This window comes from Pezoporus flaviventris, unplaced genomic scaffold (assembly GCF_033815535.1).
Source record: "Pezoporus flaviventris isolate CSIRO_AGI_PZ_B2104156 unplaced genomic scaffold, CSIRO_AGI_Pfla_v1 ptg000025l, whole genome shotgun sequence".
NCBI classification, from domain to species: Eukaryota; Metazoa; Chordata; class Aves; order Psittaciformes; family Psittacidae; genus Pezoporus; species Pezoporus flaviventris.
In genome coordinates, this window is record NW_026892573.1 from 22,840,679 (window position 1) to 22,855,029 (window position 14,351).

Consider the following 14,351-nt stretch of genomic DNA (forward strand, 5'->3'; position numbering starts at 1 on the left):
GCCAACTAGCACAAATTTCACACTATTCATAAAGGCAGTGACAGTAAAAAATATAATTTTGACAACGGTGGAGAACTAAAAATACGTATTTACACCTGGACAGAGTAGAACAAAATGGGTTTTTATGTTGAAAATGTTTTCTATGGACTCCTAGTTTGTGTATCATCTTTATTTCTTCTCAGAACAAAAATGTGTTCAGGCTAATGAGGGAGGCAGAGTTGTTTAGAACTCTACATAATGTTGCTGTGATTTTATGCCACAGGTCTGCAGGGTGGTCTTGAGAAAATAAATTCATTTTTTAGTATCTTAGTTTCTCTCTTGAACAGCACCTTTTATATTCCTTTAACTCTGAAAGAGGGAGGCAAAGATAGCACTAGAAAACAGCTGGTAAGTGTGTGAGCTGGGATACACCTAATAAATCATTATTATTTTTTAATTTAGACATTTTAAGAAATGTTGTTGAAAAAGACCATGTATGCAGCTAGATTCCCCAGCCCCAGGTCCCTAGCAGGACCTACTCTACTTCCAGGGAAGTAATTGACGATAGGAATTTGTAATACCAAACAAGTATCACTGGGATACTGGCATAGGAGGAAGCATCAAATAGTTCTTGGGCTTTAACTGCTGTTTTCAGCAAAAACCTTATAAAAACTTTGCTGCCAGTGCAGTATAGATGGCACGTCCAAAATGAAAGGTGCAAACTACCATCTTTGTCATCGAATATTTTTCCCAGCTTATGCAAAAAAAATTGAAGACAAAAAACCTGCCTTTGGCTTTAGATGGATGAGAACCAAAAGCAAGGAGAGAATCACCATTCAGAGATATGCTGATACTCACTAAAACCAAGGGACTAAGATAAAGGCTCTGGAAAGCTGGAGGAGACAGGAAAATTGATTATGGACCTGGAAATATTGACATATGTGGAAAATAAACCAAATATATGATGCCAGCCTACGGTTATTTGATGAAAATGTGTAACAAAGAGAACTGTGTATAGTTAGTAATGGGGAGAAAGCACTAGGAGCACTGGACTGGGATCAAGAAAAGAAAAATAAAATTGATTAACAGGAGAGACTCCTTCTTAAAGGCATCTATTAGCCTGAGGTCATGTCTGAACCGCAGCAGTTGGAATTCCACTAACTGTGATATTTAAGGCCAGAAAACAATTCAGTCTGAAAGATTCACTGCATGACCTCCTGCAGTAGACCTTTCTTCTTAAGTATTTAAGCCAGTAGGATTCACGGAATGATAGCAATTGGAGCAGCTTTAATTGATAAGAGGTATGTGGGTCTCAACCACACATTCAATGAGGGAAACTGGGTTGTAAGTATTCAATCTGATGCATTTTTTTATGCCTACTCACAAAACTTTTAGAAAGACCAATCTTAGAGAGAAAATGTTCAGCACTTTCTGAAAAACAGAACCTTCAGATACTGTGCATGCCTAGATAGAGAATTTTCTACAAAATCAGAAGCACTTCTCCAAGCTCCAAGATAAATCATGTTCAGGTTTCATGTCACTGTTATATACCATAACAGGAGGAAAAAAATGGACTTTTAAAATTATAGTGATACTCTTTTTAAAAAAATCCTATAAAACCCCATAAACATCAAGTATGAAATTGTATTTAAGACAGTTCTTTGAGAGAATCAACTTTATTTATATCTCACCTTAATGCATTACTAAGAAATAAAAATACATATCTTAATACAATAATAATTTTATTTTAGAAGAATGATATTTTTTTCTGCTGGACCTTAGCATCCTTCATACGTAGTTAAAGCCTTAAACGCGGACAAAGCATTACTGCAAAGTACTTTGCGCAGTTACACTTACTGTACACTTGTAGCTGTCCTCTGAAGACATTTCTTCCACGAGAGTTTTCAGCCTTACATTCATACATTCCCGCATCCTCTAGCTGCACATTAGGTATTTCAAGCACAGCTTGGGATTTTCTCAGGCGGGCTTTACTTGGATTATGACCATTAACTTTCTTCCAAGAGATTGTTGGAACAGGGCTGAAATATTTAATAAAATTATTGTTAGCACACTTCCACTATGGAGAATATAGATTCTGCTAGCTGGTGGTTTAAACACTTAATAATCTAAGTAGCAATAAAATATAACCACAATTAAGGTTCATATAATGCTTGATATACCTCGCTTTCTGTAGGGAATCCCTACTAAATGGTTTGCTACATGGAATGACTCTTTCATCCACAAGGGAGGCCAAATTTTTATTGAGATCAAATAAATCACTTGAAATACTCTCTCTAGATCTTCTTTACAAGTCTATGTTTTACTCCTGAACACTTACACTCAATAGGGAAAAGAAAATAACAACTTCAAAATCTGGATGAATTTAGCAAATTCCAACACATCTGAATTTTCCTGCAATGAAATTGCAGTTCAGGAGATCAGTAAGTGATAATGTCTATGTAGGTGGGGGATTTCAGTACCACTCTATCTTGGATAAATGAAGGTAACCAAAAGTTTGCAATCCTTTTCTGCAATATTAAGCTACAAAACTGGTTGTGTATGAAGTATGTATTCACTATTGCTTCTGACTCACAGCATTATATGCCTGCTTGTGGGACTGAAAGGGCTTTTCATTGTGGTTTGCTATTCCACAGAGGTCTGTATCTTTCATACTGAGGGAAGAAATGAATTAAATGTTGTTGGCACTCATTCAATTTTCTTTTCCAGCCCAAGCACGCATCATTCATTGTGCACCTATTGGGCTTATCGGTATAGATATATATTTGTGTAAATATGGCAGATGCTTAAGTGGGAAGGGAAAAAAAAAAAAGAAGAGAAAGTGTAACTGATACTTAAAAAAAAAAATGTTTATTGCTTTAAAGTTTGAGCTTACATTTAAACACAGCTGGATCTTGAGGCAATTTAGGCGGGGAAATAGCACAAATTCAAATTTCTATTAATTTCTGCCATAATTTGCTAACTTCCTCTTACTGTAACTACATGAAGTTGTATTAAAAAATCACCTTTCTCAAAGAATTTAAGGGTTTGAGACACACAAATACAGACATGGCAACCAACCATGGGAAAAGCTCTAGCTATTCTTCAGAAAGTTAAAATCAGGTTGTGAGACTGCAACTGTTCTCACAATTCCAGACAAAATGCTCCAAATTCCTGTACTTTACAGAGATTCAGAAATTTCCCAGACTTGTAGTTGGAGGTCAGAATGTTTCTCTAATCTTGTTTCCCGAATATCACAAAGAACTGAATTTCATTGAGCCTATTAACATAATTACCTTCACAAAGTCAATTTATAGTCACATATAGAACGGTATACACTACTTATTTGAATATATGAGGAGGCAAACATCATTTCCCTTATCAGTTTGCTGTACTGATTACTTCACCTGACAAAAGATACTTTTAAACTCAAACTTTAATTTTAATAATTTTAATAATTTTAATAATTTTATAATTAAATTTTAATTTTAATACTTTCTTGCTGACATAGAAAATTTTGGTGTCCTGTAGGTTTGGTGTGAGGACTTCTCTGTGCAGGTTGTATGTGCCTTATTTAAAAATTTTGCTTCCTATTAGAAATTATTTTACAGAATTTTCAGCTAGACAATTAAAATAACTCCCCATTCTTATTTGACACAAGTACTTCAACTGTTCAGTTCTAAATATGAGGTATTAACAGGGTATTTCTGTCTCTGATGCACTAAAAACCTTACTGTCTTCAGCCCTACCACTTACGATACTCATGTCACATTCATGGCTACTATACTTTGACAGTATATATTAGAAGTAGTACAAATAACAATATTGGTTTCTTTTTTCCTCCCATTTATTAGTTCTCATATTTTATTTCTAATTGCACATTTGATATTCAGATTTATAGCCCTTCTGGAGATTTTGTAAGTAAGTCTGTTTTTTGCTTTGTGTTCCGCTGTAAGTGCAAATTCCTTATACGCCTGTTCTCTTTCTATGCAGAATATAATTATGTCATGATTGCTGGCTGCAAAACAAACCATGGACAAGCAAGTGTTTTATTAGTCATTATCAATCACAACACAAGCCCACAGCAGGAACTCTATGCTGGTACAATGCAATGGTACTCAGCAACTGCTGTTTTATGAATGAGACAGACAGATGTGCAGGTACACTTTATTTGGCAACATAAGGGTTCCATACTTGCTGCCCATTGTTGTTTATTTGCCCTTCAGCCCTACTTTCAGAAACGTTAGTGACAAAAATTCTTTTGCTGTATTGTCATGGAAGAAAACTGGTTCTGCTGAATAGAAATGGTAAGTGGAATTTTTTCATAGCCTATATTTCTGAGAAATAATGAAGATATTATAAACTGTGAAAATTGTCTCATTTAGCTGCTATGAGATTATTCTGAAAATCAAGTATTTAGAAAATTTCTTTTAAATTGCATTTAACTATGTTTTTTTTTTAATTTGCTTTTGTGTCTGCCTCAGGAAGTAAATGTGTATAACATGGAAAATACAATGGAAACTTGTTCTCTGAGTCATTAAGAAACATAATTTAAAAAAAAAATCACTTTTTTCTTCATCAGTATGAGGTAGTAAGTGGTTTTTCAAAGAGATAAAGTTACTTTAGCCATGTAAATTTAATGATATCAAAGGAAAGTATTTCCAAACTGCAAATCACTATCCACCGACAACTTGTAGTTCTGTTTAATGAAGCTTATTTTCCCTGCATAAGTTACAACTGAGATGTGAATTTTACATCTGAAATAAAAATGTATCTATACCTACTTCTCCTCTGTAACTGTGTGAGAATAAAATGAAATATATCTGACTGAGGATGTGAAAGAATAAAATTGTGTGGCTGTTCTAGAAAACTCATAAAATCCACCATAAAAACTAACTAAAGTATGCATATATTTTTAATACTTTCCAAATGATCCACAGTTTTTTAAAAAATAGAGTAACAGCAGAGGTATCTCTAACATTAATATGAGTTTAATGCAATATGCATAATTTTTAACTTATAATCATTATAATCCATTTTATTTTGGTCTCAGCGGGCATGTATGGGAATGGAGTTTCCTTGTTTATTATGACTCTGTTAACATTCAAACCCCTGGAGTAATTTGATTCAAGTTTCAACTGAGTTCAAAGATAAGATTTTAAGATTTCTCCTTACTTTTGGAAAGAATCTGTTGAATACTACCGGTAAATCTTTGCACCATTGAGAAAAAACACCTCTGCTTGATTCCAGAAATACCATCGTTAAACATGTAAGTTCTGAGAGGTCACTGGTGACTATGATAAACATTACTGTGGGTTTATTCACTTCAAAGAAAATATGAGTTATAGTTTTACATTTACATATAGAAAATATTCTAAGTGCCCATTTTCGTAAGTATATTATTTTGGACAAGTGCTTTTGACTTTGTTTGGACTTCTACACAAGTTTCACTGGAAATAAAAATCATTAAAAAAAAAAAAAACTGTTGAAAGCAATTTTATATATTTATTTATTTCACCTGAAAAATAATTTATTAGATCTATAAAGAATTTGTTTATTTCCAGAAAATGGTGAGGTGGAAATGGGAGTAAAGCCTGAATTTTAAAATACCTTTTTCATGGATCTCAGCTCCTAGTTTTTCAGCAGTATCTTAAATACAAATGTATAGGTTACTTTTTCTATATTTGGTTGGTAAAAATGGATGTGCTTTTTTGAAATATTTTACCTTCTACTGTAATTTCAATTTCTTTCCACACTATTTCTCTTCACTGTGCATCAGTGTTCTGAGCTGTGCCTTCAAACCCACAGGTTCACATCATAACGTATCTTGAAAACCAAATCATGCCTGTGTATTTGACACTAGGAAGAAAACCTTTCTCCTTATGCCCTCCAGCCTTGCATCCCAGTTAAATATATTGTAATTATTACAGAATAATTATATAGGATTAAAATGTCAAGGAGTATCATGAAATTCTCTCCATCACATACTTTCCAGAAATGACCATCAGCTATTCACACAACTCTACCTTTAGAATGTTCCATATAAATCAGTTAGGGTAAGCTGCAGAGATTTAGGAGACAAGATAATAACTTTTCCTTTTATTTCGTTATTAAAAGACAGTTAGTATTCATGAAATATAGAAGCAGTGAGTACTGGTGATTTAAGAATAGAAATAGGAGGAAATGACAATGAGTTTGAAGCCTGTGTGCAGGAAGAAGTCTAGGTCTGCAAGTCCCATCAACACATCTATTACTGTACTAAAAAGATACGATGCATGTATCAGTGTCACATACTAATGTAGATATGCTTTCTCTGCTGGCTTGTTCTTTATGGCACAGAGCAAGGACAGCGTGCCTGCTTGGCTTCATGTCATTTTCTCCACACTTCATGTCCTAACACAGAGCATCTCTAACATCTAAAACAATGCTATGGATAATGATTTGTTACCTATAATGATTCATTATTCATAGTGAATTATACTGCAGAAGATTTCCTCTGCTGACTGATCAGAGCCTAAAGCAATTACTTCAAGCTTTTTCCAAATTCTTAAATTCAAGTTAATAGTGAACACAAGAGTCATCTGATTCCAATGTAATCAATCAAGAGAACAGGAGATTCACAATAGGTGAGGTATTGACTTCACAAGTCATGAGTAAAGGAAAAAAGCTACTCTGTAGTCTTTGGTTTCTCCATTTGAAACTTAGAAAAATGTTATTTACTCTTAATAAAATCATAACAGCTTAGCTGTTATTGATGAAAAATTTAGTAGAAAAGACTTGAACATCTCCTCCTTTTGATTCAGTGCTGGACACATTGCAAAATTCCATATTACATTTATGTCATTGTTCTATAGCAGATGCTATATTGTGGGATGGAAGAGATGTTGAGCTACTACAACTATTAAATAAGGACACAAGTAAGCTTTGTTTTTAACTCCATCATTCAGTGATCCTTTTTCTTTTTCTAGTCTCTGTATGACATCCTACATCAGTTTGCTGGCCAGTGTCACTCTGAAATAAGTGGACATTCTTCTGGAAAGTATTAAAGACATAACAAATAATAGCCTGTGATTTGATCAAGGCTGTTGAGAAGATAATCTGAAGGAATTTGAAAAGCAAAATATATACATGACATCTGCTGTGTTAGTATGGAGGATAATATATATTCATATGGATAACACATGTTCATATGGACTCTCAGATCCACAATACTACAGTACAACAGTGTTTACTTTCCCTGTGTAAAGCTATTTTATAACTGGCCATCTCTCATGTCATTTTGCTCCTTTCCTAACTTTGTCGAGGCAGAATTTCTGTAGCTGGCTCATTAATTGAGAATTTCCTAAATCTGCTGTACAGATATGGCTAATGCCTGTGTAGACATAATTCCAGAGGGCTAGTTACAATGACTCCAGGACTTCCAGAAAAAAAAAGAAGGTCTGCCACCAATCATAATGTAAACCCAGGTTGGGGTGTGCAGGACACCTTTGAACAATCTGGTCGGCTGCTGATCTGAAACTGCTGATCAGCTACAGATTTTGAAGACAGGGAGAGCGATGATTCTGGAAGTGCTGGATTTAAAGCTCTTGTACCACATAATAGTATATGCATTTGTTTCTTTGTGGGAATTCCTGAAGAGAAATACAACAATGTTAACTATGGGGCCTACCATTGACAATTGACAGAATATGTTTCCTCCTGATACTCTCTACCTCTGGCACAGAAAGGAAGCTTACGTATGTGTGGCATTTCACCACATGGACTCAAGTTGATGCAGAGACTTAAATCCCCATTTATTACCACCAAGCCCTTCGCGTCCCCTTATTCGGTACTTTCCCAACCTGCACATACATACAATGTTCAATCTCATTGGCCCCTGTAAAACTCTGCAGGTAAATAGTCCAATCACAATGCTGCAGACCCTCTCACAACCCCCACATCCTCTGGCCTCCCACTGAGATTCCCCCCCAACTACATCCTGGCCCATCCTCCCAAGCCTTGCTTGTTGACCTTTCCTGTCCTTCAGTGGTCCAACTCATCGCCCCAGGGCTTGTCAAGGACCAAGGCCTCAGAGCTCATTCCCAAACTCTTTTTCATGCAAATCTTATCGCCATCACTCCCCAGCATATGTGCTTCTGGATTGTAAATTCAGAGTGATAAAAGAACAAAACACTCCTCCACCTTTGAACCTAAAGCAAAACTACCTGAATTACTGAACAAAGTTTGTAGTAGCATTTAAAAGTCTTCTTTGATGGCTGTGAGAGAAAGTGAAGGGATTGGTAATACTGCTTCTTCAAAAATTACATTCTACTGACAGAGATTTGCAGTTTGGTGGGTTTATTTCCCCACTTTCAACATGACATATGGTAAAAACAATTAATTCTTATTTTTTAGATGTACATAAGAAGCATTTAATCAGAACAAGGCAGAATGTGGCCTGGTAGTGCTTCTTGAGATTTACCAAAGAATCTTTATTACATTGCATGAATGACTGCAATATTTGTAGCAGCATTATGAAATCTATGCAAGAACAAGCCCACTTCAAGGAAGACAGAAATCAATCCATCCTGAAAAATAAGAACAAAATCCAATCCTGGTCTAGCACTTTATGACATAAATTCTTATTCAGTATGAGTTAAAAATGAACTTTAGATTGATGAAAGTCTTAGAAAGATTTATTTGACATAAACAATATGTGCTATCAAAAGAGAAAGAAAAAAAAAAACCCTCCTGGTTCTATTTCTGTCTTATATAAACAAACTCAGCTTGAAGATGCCATGTTCATGTTTAAAAAGGTTCTTTCCTCCCATCACAAATTTATTTCCAGGGGAAAAGAGATCCCTGCCTACAATGCTGACAAATGCTGTTCTACTGAGATTGTTCATCTCCTTCTTGGAATTGTTTTGTTATCAGTTGTTTAACAGTAGGATTCACAGCTTCCAGGTTTGGCACCTGATGGTGTTAACTTTTGTTAATGAGTTCCTAAAGTAAGAAGAGGAGTGAAGGGACATGGAGGAACATGATTTTTTGTCCTACGGGATTTAGAAACGCATATTTCTATACCAGTTTTTGTCTAAATCTTGCAGTCTGTTTTTGGGCAAATTATCCTATCTTAATAACCTATGCCACAGTTTCCTGCTTTTAAAAAGAGAAAACAGCCATTTTAAGTGTCTGTGACCTGAAGATGAAAAATAGAACATCATGATAAGAATTATTTTTCAGGGTGAAGGCAAATTACTACCCCTGGACTTCTACATTGAGAATTTGCTTAATACTCAACGATACTAAGATGCTAGCAGTCCTTGTTCCCCTAGTAATCCTCCTGTATGTAGAAAAAAATCCACTGAATATTTGAATCCATAGTTTCAACAAGGAATTGGATGTATAGCATCTAGAATGATTTGCTCCATTTAATGCACGCCGGGGATCTTGGCACGTCATTAAATTGCGAGTTCCATGATACATTTAAAAGACAAGTCTCAATTAGCTTCCTTTTTGCCAGCAAATTGAATATTAAATCTGGTTAGAATTTCTCAAACCTCCAACCCTGCATTTATCAATGTAGTAATTCATCATGTCCTTTCATATTCTGTTTTGACCCGCAGCTCTGTGTAGGGGATAACAATGTATGTGCTACTTTCACCAGGATTCAGTGGAAATGAGGGCTGTTAATGTGCTCTGAATGTCCTTACTATAGAATCATGTTATCTGTAATATCAAAGCTGTTTCTGTGTGTCACTATTATTGTGGGAAGAGGCAAGAACTGTTCTGTGTTCATGGAAAAGTACAAGGAGGCTTAATCATTTCTGAAAGACAGTACCTAGAAAGGAGAAGCTGGTGGGGATAAATGGCCATTCCATGAGGTATGTGTATACTTAGCAAAGAGGCACTCATTTCCTGAGGCTTTTCATACAGTTGTCCAAGATAAAAAAACAGTTTATACTTGGGGAGAAAGCTGTGCTTGTGCCAGTCACTGAATTTAAGCAAAGGTCAGTCACAGTATGTCATGTATGGAGGGGAAATGCCTTCAGACAAAGTAGTTGCTTACAAATGGATTGAATTAAAAAAAATCTTTTCTCTCTGTTCTGCAAATCCTGCATGACACTCAGGATGCAAACCTTTCACAAAATGTTCTATATTTCTCTGATACTATGATTCAGTGTCTCTTGACTGCCACAAAACTGAAAAGATTTGCTGACATATCCCAAAGAAATGCCCAACAGGACTGTCATACCTGGCCCTGAAAACAGTGAAGCCTGTTTTATATCACAGATGTTAATACCATTTTGTGCGTATATATATATGTAACAGTATGACTCATGTTATATTCCCTTGTTTGCATGCAATAATATTCAGCTGCTTCTTGCCACCTAGACCACTCACTCATCTCAATGCCCCTGAGATGCAGAGTAGGACAGAACTTAATTTTAAGTTTGTTTTAAACTGTGCATTTGGTCTGCTACTCTTTACCATGCTACCAGGGCTGGAAGGAAAGGTGAATTCATAGATTTGTATTAAAAAGATTTATGTCAGAAAAGAACTTGATCTCAAAATAGAAATCCTCATGAGACCTTTTCTTTAACGGTGGATTAGTGGGAAGGGGTCATGTTATGGGAAGATTTTGTCAGGTTCTCTTGTCACTTCATAGCAGAAGATGCTGCCTGCAAGGTCTGAAAGCAAGAATAATCCTGCTGTCTACAGCCAAAACCCAAATACTAGTTCTGAAACATCCTGGAACAGTATAAATTAGGCAATATTTGATTAGCCAAAAGCAGCCAACAAAAGGATTAAAGTCAGGGAGAAAGACAGAAAACCTGGGTCATAGTTTTAACTTGCAGACTGAAAGAAAAAGTCTTACTTCACAAATCTGAAGAGCAGAAAGAGTAAAGTTTTGTCCTTTGCAGGTAAGAAATGATATGGTGTAATGCTGGAAACTTGCATTCACTATGTTGAGGGACCAGATGGCTAACTGCATGTGTAGGGAACTGTGCAACCTGGACCTGTGACTCATTATAGGATTATTGTTTGTGAATTTTGTGTTGCTGGCAAAAGTCACATACAGCTGAGTTTCAGAAGAAGAAAAGAAAGGAACCAGGCACTATAAATCCTTTGACCAAAGATGTACTTCCTGGATGCCTTTAAGCCTCCTTCTTTTCTGAAATTACTTTCTTCCTCATTACATGATTTGGCAAACACTGACCAGACCTCACAGAAACATCCAACGTGTCTTTGCAAAGTCTATCTTTTTACACCTTCAAAAAGATTTGCAATATCTAGAAGCCTTCTTCATAGCCATTACCCTATGGCATCGTCTTAATGATCAAAACCAGGAAAAATAACTTCTTCAGATACCTCATGTAGTATTCCAACATTATAGTCAGGTGCCCTTCACCAGATCATAAAGATTTTTTTTGTATCACCACACTGACGTTTGCTTAAATATAATATTCACTTATCCATTTTTTGCTTTAATCTTTGTATATTTCAAAATCTACATTAAACTCTCTCTACATGTACATAATCTTCAATGAAAATATTGATAGTGGCATACAATAAATGATAGCATTTATAATAGAAGCCTGAAGCACAATTTAAAAAATCTATTAAAAGACAATCAACTCAAGGAGATAAGTTAAAATTCTATACTCTACGGATCTAAAACGTTGAGATATTTATTAATCAGAATTGAGTCGGTTTCTTGTTTCAAGATATTTTAGAATATTTTCTAGACTACAAGTCAATAAATTTCATTCACTTCCGTGACCTAAATGTACGCAACTTCACCTTATTTGTTTTACTTTATTTTATGCTATTTTATTTTATATTATTTTGAAAGCCAGAATTAAAAATGTACTATCAGCTGAGTTCTTGCAAGTCATATTACAGATGGGATGAATGTTTATGACTGAGCTACGAATCTCATCAAAAGTTTACAACAGAATGATTAAAGCAACTTTAATGTAACAGCATGAACGATGCTTCTATCATGACAGCCTCATCATAATTCAGTAATAAAAGTAAGTCGATATCTCTATTTTATTCTTAACTAAAAATATTTCATAATATAAGAATAGTCTTGATACTAGTAAAGTGAAACACCCTAGCATTTAGAAAGAATATCAATATACAGTGTAGATGTTATTATTTTACAGAAATAGCACTCTCTCAAAAATACAGAAAACCAAGCATATGGGTTAGTAAGAAAAATTGTCTGTCAGCACTGTTCTCCATCGACTCTTTTGATTAAAATCTCTAGGTGTCACCTACATGTTTAAAAAAATAATCATAGTGAAAAAAAGGATGCATAAAACTTAGGTTTTTTTTTTTTTTAGCAAAACAATCCTTTTAGTAGTCTACATGGCCCAGGGATCCTATTTTAGAAGCAAAGACGAAAGCTTTGATAACCTACAAGCACAGCAATAGCCCACATCCTTTAGTTTGTTCTAATGAGAAAGAAAATAAGATTACTCACTCAAAATTGGCTGTTGGCACTATCATAATACAAACTGTATATACTCTTTTTCTTCTGGCTGGAGCCAGAAAACCTTAGCAGTATGAAGTTTATAAGCAGAATAAAATAGAAGCTGCTGTATGGTGTGATGCACGACCAAAAATGCAGTGAGGAATATGCTGAAGTGTGAGGTGTGAGGGTCAGGTAGGGTGTGTGCATTATATATGATTTGACATTAAAAAATCTGTGTGAAAGAATGGGTGTAGAAGAACTACTTGAAAGGGAAACAAAGAATCAACCTAGAGTTATATGTCAGAAAAAAAAAAAAAATAAAAGGAAAAACAGAGTGATAGAGTTCTGACACTTCCGTTTTCTTGCTTTTGTCTGACAGAAAGGGTTTGTGCTCAATGACTGTAACTTACAGTTTTTCATGTGAGCTTTGACAAACCAGTCCTGTATCATTGTTCAAGCTATGAAAACTTGTTCATTTTGAGGCTCTTACTAAAGCCATATATTTCCATCCTTGCCTACTTTTAAGTTCCACATTAAAATAATAGTCTAAAATCACTTAGGAGATAACTATACTCCAAGGTCAGGAAGTATTAAAGTATGCTTGGATGGCCTTCACTGGAAATGCTTGATTAATGAATATATCACGTGGTGGAGGACTTAAAAGTCCTTTTAAAAGTGTTATTTTCATATCTTTCTAATGAGGAGCTAAATGAAGACATCAGAATTCTTCCATTTAAAAAAGTACATGCAGAAAAGGAATGAAAGAATTAACCAGCTGCCTCCAGATATTCTTGGGAGCAAAGTCAGTAAAATTTTAGAGAAAATTAAAATGACATCCTGCTGTCACAGAAGGCAGTACCCGACAAATTGTATTTCTGCAGCAGGAAAAGCCAGCAATGCTTTGAATTGTGCAAGAGTGTCAGATGGAGAAATGATGGCTTTTTCACCAAAATTTACCCAAAGAACAAAGTCATGATCTGTCTTCTTGATTTACATAATAAACTTAATTTCTGACATTAAAATAATGGACTTGTTGGAAAAACAGGTTTATTGAACTACAAAGAATAACCTCGCTATCAGTAAGCTCATTTATGTGTTTTATAAAAATAAATTGGCTTGTCTTTTTAAATAACAGAAGCCACAAGCAGTGAAAATCATGTTACTCAAAAGCAAATATTACCATACTGCTGGTTAGATTTATATATTTTTAATGTAGATGTTTTGAATTCTTCTATTCAGTAAGTTTTAAAGGAAATATTTTTCTCTGTTTTAAAATGATATCTTGCCTTATCAATGCTTAATGTAAATCTTAATCAGGATTTAACAATTATGTAAATTAAAAAGATATAAATCTGTTTTCATGCAAAAAAGAAGATATTAATACTTTGCTATTTCCAGTAGGTTTTGTGTTTTAATTATTCTTTTTTTAATAAATATGTTCCTCTGTCATGTTAGAAAACAAACAAGAATTCAAGTGTTCCTGTTAAAAAAGGACATAATTAAATGGGTGGCAGAAAATGAGAAAATGTATTGGTATATATAACTGTATATATTCGTACGTATATGAAACGTACCTTTTTTAATAACAATTGAAACAAAAGTTATCAAGTGGATGTGACAGTGGATATGGCTGCAAAAACAACTTTTCCACAAAAGAGGGCCAGCATAAATATCCATCACAAATCACAAACATCGCTAATTGCAAAATGTACACTCTGATATCTAATACAATAATTATTTTCTTTTGACTCCTCTCTTTATCATGTCTTCTGCTATACCTCAGCAGTAAATCATGGATGCATGCAGGGATTTCTTAGCCAATGACTGATGCTCACTATAAGCAGCAACATCTAAGACAAATAACATTGTTTTGAGAGATTTCACTCTTGTATTACTTCGAATTCTTTAGCAA

General features: G+C 34.7%; 1 protein-coding gene across 5 annotated transcripts in view; it reads right to left on the reverse strand.

Annotated features, from left to right (window-relative positions):
* The window catches only part of CNTN5 (contactin 5), a 723,743-nt gene that overhangs the window by 126,487 nt on the left and 582,905 nt on the right, over nt 1-14,351 (reverse strand). For all 5 annotated transcript variants that reach the window (XM_061457841.1, XM_061457839.1, XM_061457838.1 and 2 more), the window contains one exon: nt 1,837-2,018. In XM_061457841.1, the coding sequence (XP_061313825.1) occupies nt 1,837-2,018 (182 nt within the window). The remainder of the gene's footprint in view (nt 1-1,836; nt 2,019-14,351) is intronic.